General features: G+C 42.3%; 1 protein-coding gene across 1 annotated transcript in view; it reads right to left on the reverse strand.

Annotated features, from left to right (window-relative positions):
* LOC119422605 (aspartate aminotransferase, cytoplasmic) overlaps window positions 1–12994 on the reverse strand; it is a 40698-nt gene that overhangs the window by 26499 nt on the left and 1205 nt on the right. The window contains exons 2-5 of the mRNA XM_037689990.1: window positions 12257–12438; window positions 8916–9039; window positions 8613–8725; window positions 584–688 (exon numbers count right to left, since the gene is read on the reverse strand). Coding sequence (XP_037545918.1) covers window positions 584–688; window positions 8613–8725; window positions 8916–9039; window positions 12257–12438 — 524 coding nt within the window. The remainder of the gene's footprint in view (window positions 1–583; window positions 689–8612; window positions 8726–8915; window positions 9040–12256; window positions 12439–12994) is intronic.

Consider the following 12994-nt stretch of genomic DNA (forward strand, 5'->3'; position numbering starts at 1 on the left):
CTACATTATAAAGTGATGTAAAATACTAAAAACAGGAACATGTCTGTTGGTTTATGCCATGAACTTAGCAGATGTTTGAAGCCATTTAACATTTAATTTAATTCATTTATTCATTCATTTAAAAGAAACAATAAAAATAAATCATCAAAAAGAAAACATTGAATGAAAAGAGTTCAGAAAGAAGAAAAAAAATTCTTATATCTGCCCCTTATAAAATATAAAATAACTTTAAACAATCACTTAAATTAATCACTTTAATATCCACTTTAAAACTAGGAATAAAAAGAAACATGTTTTGTGTTAGAATTTAATTCTAACTTTAAAACTTGTCCAACATTAATAAAACTTACCTCAAGTTGCCTTTTTGGACATGCATGCATATATTTGTACAAATTGTACTTGAGAGGAGATTATTACAGCCTCATATAAAATCAATGATGATCATGAGATCGGAACTGGATCGGTATCGGACGATACTCAGATTTAGGGATCGGATCAGAAGTAAAAAAAAAGTGGGCCGGTGCATCCCTAGTGAGAATGTGCCTTCAGAAACTCAAACACACATGAAACCATCTTCTTTTACCTTCATGATGTCTGCGATGGTCTTCCACTCCTCCTGGGTGGGGTCTGTGCCCGTGGGATTGTGTGCGCAAGCATGGAGTACAAAAATGGAGTGTTCAGGAGCTTGCTGTTAAAAAGAAAAAACATTTAAAAATATATTATAATAAACAATTTTTTTTTAAAAAGATCTCGTCCATGTAGCTCTTTCAGCTACTGACAAACGTTTTTGAAATGATCACTGGTGTCCAGTTTAGGCTTGTCTCACCCTATACACGCTGAAAAAGGTCTAGGTTTATTGAATCATTTACAGTATTTATGCTCTAGAATGAAACAAGAAGATCACTTCCCAGAACTCTTTGTGAAACATTGTCAATGATTTTTATCACACATTCATTACAACTTGGAGATCCACTGTCCTTCTTTGCTTCTCGATCATTTAACCTTTTCAAACATCCTGCTTTTCTATGAAATCATAATAAACTGCTGGAAAAATTTCTATGATGCCATTATCCATTTATTAATATTAATATTTATTATTGTAGCATTATGAAGTGAGATGGAGGAAGAATGATGACACTGCCCACAACACTCCACTACATTTATTTGATTTATTTAGCTCTCGTTAAAGTGGAGCACCAGCAGCTGGTCAGTTTATTGACCTACAACAAATTAATTATTAATATATTCACCCTCTAATGATCAGAATCAGTCACTGAAGTAGAATCTGTTCATTACAGGGAGTTTTACACCAGAACACATGAATATTCATCCGAATGAAGAGACCAAAGTTGTCTTTGAAGTTTTATTACAAAAATAATCAAACTGAAAATCAACAAAAAATAATAAACAAACAATAATTAATCAATTGAGGCTTAATTCTCTCATCGAAGGCAAAATTAACTCTTTGAGCAGGAATTATTTTGGGTTAATACGCGTATGAATTTAGACAAAGTTTGACTAGTTTAATAGCTTACTTTGGATTTTTGTTAAAATAAGATATTGAATGTGATCAGATAAGTCATTTATTATCACTGCAAGCAGGAAATCATTTACCAAGTGATTTCTCAAATCATTTACCAAGTTGCATCAGCTAAAACAGTATTAGCAGATCAAGAGTTCATGGTCACCAGGTTTCTGCTCCTTACCGGGTCAGTTTGAGGGCACCAGTTCACTGGTCTTTCTGGGGTTCTGCTGGTGGAGCAGAACAGGACACACCACGAGGAGGACTCGCCAGGAACTGCCCAATGACAGCTTCAGGGATCGATGAGGGCAACAGCCAATGAGAGATGCAGTCCAGCGCAACCTTCAGCTTAGACTTGGAGCAGAGAACATGAGCCTTGCAGTGAGAAAAAGGTCTCATCTTCTGTAGTTATTTAACTTCGCTTTTTTTCTAACAAACTCTGATCGAGCAACGTGTTTATCTGCTCAGGAGTGCCGAGGAGTGGACCTTGGACTACATCAGGATCAGGATCAGGGGAGTCCAAGACTAAGTGCTTTTCACACAAAGGAACTTTGTGTGAAACAGCATCTCTCAGATGTTCTGACTAACTAGGGAACATCATGACTCCCCTCTGAAGTAGACGGTTCCAGCTCAAAGAACATTTACAACAGGTGTCTCTGAAGGAACAAGTTATTTTCTGATAAACAGGAGAGAAATATGTTAAACACATTATGATATTTCACATTACTTCATTATAATGATAGAAAACAAGAAGCAAAACCATTCATGTTCACACTTGTTATAATGAACGAAAAGAAACTTCATTAATGATTTGTTTTTTTCTTAAAGGCATAGAAAACAAAAAAAATAAAGGTAACATTAATGAGACGGTAGCTGACTCTGTGTCCAAGGACGGTGAATGTGAGAAACACCAGACGTGATTGAAGTCAGAGGTAACGTTAAAGGAACAGTTCATGGTGAGTCTGGTAGTCAGCCCAAGGGTCAGGGGTCATAGTTAGAGGAGTGCAGCTTCATGCTACAAATGGGAAGGGCAAAATATGATTTATGTTATGATGTGTTATGTTGTGATTTTTGAGGAATCGAAGTTTAAAAGGACAAAGGATGAAAAATACTTGGTTCATGCTTGAAGTGAAGTCAGTCAACATCTGCTGCAACTATCAAAGTTTAAATAAACACTTTATACATTTCATTCAATCTTTATTTATACAGGTTAGTCTCGAATTAATGGCAACTTGTGGAAAAAATGCTTTCCATACAACATTTAGGTAGTTGCAGTTGTCACATGTTATTGATGAGATCCTTTGTGAGTGAGATCAAGTGTGAGATTTTACCAGTGATTCTCAACTGGTGGGATAACTGGCAGGAACCAGTTATCGTAAATCCAATTAAATATGCGCCCTTAAAATCCACAGATGGCAGCAGAGATAGACACATCATCAAGTTTTCCAGTCGATGAGATATCCAGCTGCGTGCGTGCCAACAGGGCAAATCGGCTCGCCTAAAGCCTGTCTTCTCTACGAAGAAATGTTGTAAATTGAGTTGAGGGACCAACTGGTCAAAACAATCCATAATTATGGTTCGGAAGAAATGAAGAGAGGCTCACAGCAATTTCACAGACAGACAGAGCAGCAAAGCAAAGAGGAGATTGAGGGAGGGAAGCATCTGATCTCGTCGAGAGCAAGTGGTGAAGTGCTAGAAACCTCGATGCCAGAGGACCACTCTCGTGTCGGCTTTGAATCCATATTTGTGGCCAAATTATTCTGTCAAGAACCAGGTTTTAGGATTCAAAATAGCCATACACAAGAGTAAAAAATGAAAACAGTTTTATTTATTATTGCAGCTGCAGCAAGGGAGAGAATCCAGTAGAGGTGACAGGTCTTCACAGGCGAGTGCAGAGACAGTCACCTGTCCAAGTCTGCAGAGATGAAGTCACCGGCAGTGGAGCAGGGCAGCTGCAAAGGAGTACTGGGACAACGTGGTTTGAGGGGACAAATCCGAGAGCAGGGTACAAGAGACGAAGCGGGGTCATACACAGAAGATCAGAGTTTTAAATCAATAAGTCCAAAAAACGTAACCTTGATGAGTGGTTGTAGACGAAGAAGCAGGGGTCGATATCGTGGGCAGAAAGGTGTAATACAAAAGGGGCAGGCAAAGCAAAGAATCCAGGAAACAGGCGTGAGATTGATAATCCAGAGAGCAAGGCTTGAAAATCAGGGACCATGGAAGGTATAATAATCTGGCAAAGGAAAAGTGAAAGTGTAGCTCTTAAATAAGGCCAAGAACAGGTGCCGTGAATCAGAGCTGAGGACCTGAAAGTGCAGGGGAGGGCATGGCTGAATGAAGGAGCAGAAAACCTGACATGAAGAGGCAAGGGAAAACAGCGTGATGACAAAGAGGAAAAGAAACATGCCATGAGGGGCTGTGAGCGAGGTGGCGGACAGAGGAAGTGATAAAGGCATAAAGGGACAAAGACTTGAGCAGATGGGGGCAAGCAGAGACTGCTGATCATGACAATGCAGACATGGTTCTGTTTATAGTATTCTACATCACTTTACAACCTTGCTGCTTTTGTTTCGTTTTTTAATACTATTTTCATTTATGTATTCTTCACAGTTTGTATGCTTTTAATGATTGCCTACTGCTATCTTTGTCGTCTACTGTTGTCATCATTCTTTGTTAAAATCAGGTCTCTCTTGTAAATGAGTCCCCGAGGTTCATTGGGATTAACCTGCATAGATGAACATGCCTGCTAGATCCCATCTCAACCAGACTGTTTAAAGAGGTATTTCCACTAATTAATGTCCACATTTTGGATCTACTTAATTTGTCTTTAATGGATGGTTATGTACCACAGCGTTTTAAGGTTGCTGTAATTAAACATTTACTTAAAAAGTCTGATCTTGATTCAGAAATTCTGGCCAACTACAGACCTATATCTAATCTAACATTCATCTCAAAAATTCTAGAGAAAATAGTTGCAGGTCAGTTGCGTGAACATCTACAAAGAAATAATCAGTTTGAAGAGTTTCAGTCAGGGTTTAAAGCTCATCATAGCACAGAAACAGCACTAGTAAAAGTCACTAATGATATTCTCATGGCCTCAGACAATGGACTTGTGTCTCTACTGGTCCTGTTAGACCTCAGTGCTGCATTTGATACAGTTGATCACAATATTTTACTACAGAGGCTTGAATATGATGTTGGGATTACAGGAACGGCTCTAAAGTGGTTTAAATCATATCAATCTGATAGATTCCAGTTTGTAAATGTAAATAATAAATCTTCTTCATACACCAAAGTTAGTCATGGAGTTCCTCAGGGCTCAGTGCTTGGACAATACTCTTTACTTTATATATGCTTCCATTAGGTAAAGTTATTAAACAGCATGGGATAAATTTTCATTGTTATGCTGATGACACACAATTATATTTGTCCATTAAACCCAATTAATCCAATCAGCTACTTAGACTACAAGCATGTCTTAAAGACATAAAAACCTGGATGACCCTTAATTTTCTCCTGTTGAACACAAACAAGACTGAGGTTTTGGTTTTTGGACCTGAGCACCTTAGGAATGAATGTTTCAGTCTTTCTCCCTCCTTAGATGCATTAATCTGTCCTCCAGCTCTAATGTTAAAAATCTTGGTGTTATTTTTGATCAGGACATGTCTTTTATCCCCCACATTAAAAACGTTACTAGAACCTCCTTCTTCCACCTGCGTAATATCACTAACATTAGAAACATCTGATCTAAAGATGATGCAGAAAAACTGGTCCATGCATTTGTCACGTCTAGACTGGACTATTGCAATGGTTTATTATCTGGGTGTCCAAATACTTCTTTAAAACGTCTTCAGTTGATCCAAAATGCTGCTGCCAGAGTCTTAACTGGAGTTACTGGGAGAGATCATATCTCTCCAGTTTTAGCTTCTCTCCATTGGCTCACTGTCAAATCCAGAATTGAATTCAAAATCTTTCTTCTAACCTACAAAGCGCTCAACAACCTGGCTCCATCTTATATTACAGATCTTATTGTTCCATATTTTCCTAACAGAGCACTTCTCTCTCAGGCTGCAGGTTTACTTGTGGTTCCTAGAATTTACAAAAACATAATGGGAGGCAGATCCTTCAGTTCTCAGGCTCCTCTCTTGTGGAACCAACTTCCAGTCTCTGTCCGTGAGGCAGACACATTGTCCAGTTTTAAAACTAGGATTAAGACTTTCCTTTTTGATAAATCCTATAGTTAGGGTCGGCTTGGGTTTCCTGAGCTGTCCCTTAGTTATGCTGCTATAGGCTTAGACTGCTGGAGGACAAACGGACCACACTTTTCACTCTGCTACTGTCTGTACTTACTCTGCTCAACTTGTTTTGTATTTGTAATTATATTTTCTATCCTTAACATGTGTTTGTGTCTTTCAGGTACACCTGGACCTATACCTGGACCTGGACCTATACCTGGACCTAAATCTGGACCTGGACCTATATCTGGACCTGGACCTACCATTCTGTGTTCGTCTGTCTCTCCTTCCTGTCCTCTCAACCAGCCGGTCAAAGCAGATGGTCTCTTGTCCTGAGCCTGGTTATGCTGGAGGTTTCTTCCTTTTAAAAGGGAGTTTTTCTTTCCACTGTTGCCACTGTGCTTGCTCAGGATGGGAGACTGTGACAAAGCCAAGATTCAACTTGTCTGCTGGATTCCTTAGATAGAGAACTTTACTAATTGGCATCCTGATACATGCTCAATAATCCAGGTAGAAAAATCCAAAAAAGTTCAATCTGGTCCTCTGGACATTCAAAAAAACAAAAAACAAAACAAAGCAAAAAAATGTAGAAACGTTTCGTCTCTCATCCAAGAGACTTCCTCAGTCTGAGGTGCTGTATTCAGCTCAGTCTCTTAAATAGCACCTTCTCAGAGTGGATCAACCAGTTTTGCTGCTGACAACCAGAACCAGCTGATCACATGCTCAAGAAGGACCATCAGCCTAACAATGGATCATTAGCACCTGATGGCTGTTTACTGTTCACAGAGGGCTGAGTGATACTAGCAATCACAGCATTGTAAGAGGGGGACAGTTGAACCTGGAGGCTCCGCCCCTGTTTAATGATGGACGATTTCTTTTCACAAAGATGGCCTCCTTTACTCCTCTCTCAAACCATCGTTCCTCTCTGTCCAGGATGTGAACATCTTCATCCTTGAAAGTGTGACCGCTGGCCTGGAGATGAGAGTAGACCGCAGAATCCTGGCCTGATGATGTTGATCTTCTGTGCTGGGCCATCCTTTTGGCCAGTGGCTGGTTAGTTTCCCCAAAGTAAGACTGATCACCCTCCTGACACTGAACAGCATACTTCACATATGGGGAGCAATATTATAGGCAGAAACATGGGTGTGCTATGGGGTCTCCAGTTTCTCCTATTGTTGCCAACCTGTACATGGAGGAGGTAGAAAAGAGAGCCTTGACGTCCTTTTCAGGGACACCACCAAGTCATTGGTTCAGGTATGTTGATGACACCTGGGTTAAAATTAAATCTCAGGAAGTCCAACATTTTACTGACCACATCAACTCTGTGGATAAATACATCAAGTTCACACGAGAAGATGAAAATAATGGCAAGTTGGCTTTCTTGGACTGTGAGGTCTCAGTCTCTGATAGAGGACATTTGCAAACTGAGGTGTACCGCAAATCCACCCACACAGACCAGTATTTGCAGTTTGACTCCCATCACCCTTTGGAGCACAAGTTAGGAGTCATCAGGACTCTGTACCACAGAGCAGACAGCGTCCCCACTAGCTCAGGAGCCAGGCAGAAGGAGAAATCCCATACAAGACAGGCTCTAGAGCAATGTGGATATCTTAACTGGGCCTTCCTGAAAGCAGAGAAGAAACCCAAACAGGACTCCAGTCAGCCAACAGGTGAAAAGGAGGAACCCAGACCCAGACCAGTGGTCATTCCGTATGTTGAGGGAGTATCAGAGAAACTGAGACGTTTATTTTCTAAACACAACGTCCCAGTGGCTTTTAAACCCCAAAATACATTAAAGGCTGGTTCATCCCAAAGATCCAGTCCCCCGGCACAGAGTAATGTTGTGTATGCTGTTCAGTGTCAGGAGGGCTGTGATCAGTCTTACATCGGGGAAACTAAACAGCCACTGGCCAAAAGGATGGACCAGCACAGAAGATCAACATCATCAGGCCAGGATTCTGCGGTCTACACTCATCTCCAGGCCAGCGGTCACTCTTTCAGGGATGAAGATGTGCACATCCTGGACAGAGAGGAACGATGGTTTGAGAGAGGAGTAAAGGAGGCCATCTTTGTGAAAAGAAATCGTCCATCGTTAAACAGGGGTGGAGGCCTCCAGGTTCAACTGTCCCCCTCTTACAATGCTGTGATTGCTAGTATCACTCAGCCCTCTGTGAACAGTAAACAGCCATCTGTGTGCTAATGACCCATTGTTAGGCTGATGGTCCTTCTTGAGCATGTGATCAGCTGGTTCTGGTTGTCAGCAGCAAAACTGGTTGATCCACTCTGAGAAGGTGCTATTTAAGAGACTGAGCTGAATACAGCTCCTCAGACTGAGGAAGTCTCTTGGATGAGAGACGAAACGTTTCTACATTTTTTTGCTTTGTTTTGTTTTTTGTTTTTTTGAATGTCCAGAGGACCAGATTGAACTTTTTTGGATTTACTGATTGGCTTTTATGTGAATGTTTCTGTAAAGTGCCCTGAGATAACTTTGTTGTGATTTGGCACTTTATAAATAAACTGAATTGAAATGAATTGCATAAATAAAGGTTGAATGAATATTGTGATATCCTATTCTACTTCCTCAGTTTCAAACCGCACCATCTTGGAAAAGTTTTCCTCAATTTCTTGTCATTAAGGGGTGATGGTGGTACCAAAGCCAGACTAGTTGAGGACCACAAAATGTAGTACCTAGGGAATATTACTAAAAACCATTTTAGGGAATGTGGATTACTGTGACCAGAGCCTTCTGTTAAGAGCTATGCTTATGACACAGACAATAAAAATCCATGATCGCAATTTTTTCTGAAGTCGTTTCGTGGACTACAGTGACTAATCGTTGAAGCTCTACTCACCTCCAGGTCATCCAGGAGCCCAGTGAAATCCAGACCCCTATTAGCAGCATCCCAGTAGTGGTACGGGCGGATGTCTTTAAAGCCAGCGTCGTTAAACACACCATTATGGTTCTCTAGAATGAGGTGGTAACATGGAGTAGATGTTAAAAAAATAACCATAGCAGCACCTACAGTATGTGATCTTAGAACTCTTTTCCTCTGCCGCTACACTGAAAACAGAGACAAACATCACAAAAAACTTTAACCAGTCAGAGCTCTTGGTTTGTTGCCAAGACGGCACTCAGTTCAGAGTTGTGCACTAACCCCAGGTGGGTGCTGAGACGTAGATGGGTGTAGCTATGTTGTTGACACCGTTGTACCACCGTCTCAGAAACTCTGCCCCGATCCTTAGCGCACCTGTGCCTCCCAGAGCCTGGACTCCTCCTACCTGTCAGACAGAAAAGATAGTGGGGCAGGGAATTCGTTCAACAATAGAACTGTCAAGACATGCAATACTTAATTATTAACTTATTAAGCTAATTTGCATTTCTAACCAGAATGATTATGAGCAAAATAAATATGAAGACAAAAAAAATCTGAATGTTTTCTGTGCTGCATAATGAACTGGGGGATTGCTTAGTTTTTTTAAATATATCAACAGGGCGTCGTGATTTCTTGCAGTGTTATGTTGTTATCTTTTCATCGTTAGGCATCTCTTTTCTACCTTCATTTCATTATGTTTGCCCCCACTTACACTGGATGATGACTTAAATATGACTTTAAAATCAGCCGGTCCTTGGATGGGTTTTGGAGAGGTGGTGCGAATGCTGAGACTGATCCCTAAAACGTAATCTGAAGATTAACAAATTGCACAAGATCTTTGTTCAAAAATGATCAATTAACATTTTGGAGTCAACTTCGTCCATCCGTTAGCAAACACATGAGCTAACAGACCCATGAACCACTGAACACATTTTAATCAAACGTTCAGAAAGCTATCATTACATCTCTAACTCTTTAAGGATTGGAGACAATTAAATCCTAGATGGCTGCCACAGCTAGTCAATATTAGCAAACACAAAAATGGCCATAACTCCAAGTAAGTCAGTTTCTCAGATCATCATCTTCTTCGCCCCAATCGAGACCCCGAGTCATAAGCTCTACAGAGCAGGTCATCTGTGACCCGGCACTGAGGACGAGGGAACCTGGCATTAGCCCTCAAAGCCTCATCTGAAGCCACAATGAGAGACGCTATGGCAGGTTCAACAGAAGGCATATTGCCCAAGCCAAACTTGGGTGCATCCTGCATGGCCGTCAGGGCCCTGCCATCTGCGGTCGGTCGTGAGAAAGCCTTAGTATCCATCCAGCAGGCATGTACCTCCTTTATGTATTCAGCCGAAGGGGGAACCATAAAGGATGAACTAGCAGAAGGACGTTTAAAGAAAGCGCTGGAAGCAGCGGGTTGGCTCTGTGGGACATTCAGGTGCAACAGAGCAAGAGCAGTTCTCAAAGCACCCACTATGGAACCGTCCTCCGGCTGAGAGCAGAAGGAGGTGTGCAAACTGGCAGTCGACACACACGAGCCAGACTCAAACTGCTCTTGAAAATCAGTTCCAGATGCTGCCAGGGAGATGGCATCCTCTTCAAAAGCAGAGGCCCCTGACCCCATGTTCTGTCCCAAATCAGGGTCCCCAGTCAGACCTGCGTTGTCTCCTTCCCTCAGGGACTCGAGCAGCGCCTTCATCTGTTCCAGCTCAGAGGTGAGATGGGCCACCTGCTCAGACAGTCCCTCTGAGCCCCTGGCGCTTTTCTTGGTCCTTTTTCGTGAAGTCTCTAAGGCCTCTGGGGCCACATGATTTACATGCTGGCTCGCAATCTCAGAACTAGCCAAACGAGCTGCCCGCAGGGACAAGCGCAGAACGGAACAGTTGGGGCAGGCTGCTTCTGTCAAGGCCTCCCTCAGATGATCCGGCCCCAAACAAGGGGGGCACAGAACATGTCCATCCTCCAACTGGAGAGGGGCCAAACAGGCTCTGCAGCACTGCACGTTCAGCATCTTACGGTTCATAGTACTAGAAGCGTCAGTTCGAGCAGGAAACGCCACTCTTGACGCTGGAGTCAAGTGAATGGTCCAGGGAACCAGGTCGAGCAGAAAATGCCACCAGGGGTTCCCCAACTGCTAGCTTATAAAAGCAGCCAGAAGTGCTGCAACTGCCATAGAGCCACAGGTAAAAAATGCAACACGAACACGGTTTCGACTAAAGAAAGGGAGGCAAGCCGAACACGGCTAAACAACTCAAGAAAAAATGCAAGACCGAACACGGCTGCACTATAATGAAAAAAGTCAAGCCGAACACGGCCGTACAACTCAAGGAAATGCAAGCACGTAAAACGGCTGCAGAGTAACAAAATAAAGTCAAGCCGAACACGGCTGAAACTATGTAAATGAAAAGCAAGCATGAAAAACAGCTGCAGTGTAACAAATTGTCAAGCCGAACATGGCTGTAACTATGTAAATGAGAGGCAGGCATGAAAACAGCTGCATTGTAACAAACAGCAGGCGGACGCAGCTGTACAATATGAGCGCGAGCCTGAACAGGTAAAGGTGGGCGAAGCCGAACACGATCGCTATACCCGCAACTGAAAACAAGCAAGCACAAACGCGGCTGCAATGCTTTCTGTAAATTAAGGAAAAACGGCTAAACGCCGTACTTCCAGCCAATAAGGACGCCCGATGCGGCTAGCGAACGCGCTACCGTCGGGTCAACAGAAACAAAATAACTTACCAGTTGGAAGTACAATCATTTAGAGGATACCAGCTTGCGCAGCCTCTGGAGGGAGAGGCAGTCCCGCAGCTCCGACCGTAGTCTCGAGGCTACCAGCGTCAAGCAGAAAAGTAAACCTCTTACCACCTGCATGCGAGATGAAAGGGACTGGGCTACCGTTGTCACGTGCTTCTATAGACTCACCGGTGTCCCGGGCGTCACATGTGACTATGTTGGCATAAAATTCTCGACCTGTGCATGCGCAAGAATGATCATTCAGTGCTTTAAGCACCGCCTCTGGCGGTCAGTAGGGATGAAATGGAACTAAACAAATACTTCAGAGAGGCCCCGCCATTTTCTAGTTTTTTTTCCAATAAGCCTACACTGTAACGCAAGTCAAAAGAACCACACGGACCAGAAGCCAACAGTGCTTCCAGCTGCTGCTTTCTGCTGAAATTCAAAGAACAGCAGTGGAGGGAGCAAACACTAGCGGAGAAACCGATGTGGTAAAAATAGTTTTACATCTATTAAGATCACATAACTGGCAGGAAAGTTGCAAATATTCCTGAAGCTGAACTCATCCTTCAAGTTGTAGTATCTTCACTGGCAAGTAGCCATGCAGTACTGTACAGTACATATACGCATGTTGTTAAAATGACATAGGTTAAAGAGTCTAGACATTGTTTAGAACATTGCAAGAGTGTGGAAGGGTTTATAAAGCCTTAATATATATATATATATATATATATATATAAATACTAAAATAAATATAACGTCCATACTTTGCGGATGTTCACCTATCGTAGGGGTGTCTGGAATGTGACCCCCGTGATACGTGAGGGACTACTGTAAGTCCAACTGTGATAAAGTTATAGTTTTCATACAGTGAGTGTATCCCACCCTGTTCTCCTCGATGGCGGCACTGTCGTCTCCCAGAGCGACCTTGGAGGCAGCAGAGCGGAACTCAGGCAGTCCGAGGATGGGCAGGTACTCGTGGTTCAGGCCCTCATCCTCCACAATCAGCCGCTCCACCTTTTTTACTACAGGCAGCACCCATGGCTGGCAGTCATCAGTACGGTAAGCTGGAAGGGACACAAGCACACAGCAAAGCTCTTAATCTCCCAGCTGGAGCCTAACCAGGACAAAATCTAAAATAAAGCTTTTTCATTTTATTCCTACACAGCAAAGTAAATTAAAGAATGAATACCAGTAATTGCATTTTGCTACATATAAAACTCAAGACACGCTGAGCCATTCTAACAGTTAGACTAAACTGAAACGAGCGCTGCACATATCTGACTCCATATCTGACTGCAGCTTGTGTGGAATCAAATATCACTACCAGAGGACGAACAGACGTGAAAGGTCAGGAGCTTTAATGTGGAATAAGATAACCGAATGTTTGGTAAAGTAATGTAATGCGTTATAATATTAATGAACGCAAACAACATCTGTGCAAATATTTTAAGACTTCAAAAGTACAGAGCCGTGGTTTATTAAAGATAGTGGCATGCTGACTGACCTAACCTGAGCAAACCTTCTAAACTGCTGCTTCTGTAACACAAATGTTTTGGACAAACTTTGTACATACAACACGGCATCCTTCAGCGAGTACATACAACACGGCATCCTTCAGCG

This window comes from Nematolebias whitei, chromosome 16 (genome assembly GCF_014905685.2).
Source record: "Nematolebias whitei isolate Nwh7 chromosome 16, NemWhi1, whole genome shotgun sequence".
Classification (NCBI taxonomy): Eukaryota; Metazoa; Chordata; class Actinopteri; order Cyprinodontiformes; family Rivulidae; genus Nematolebias; species Nematolebias whitei.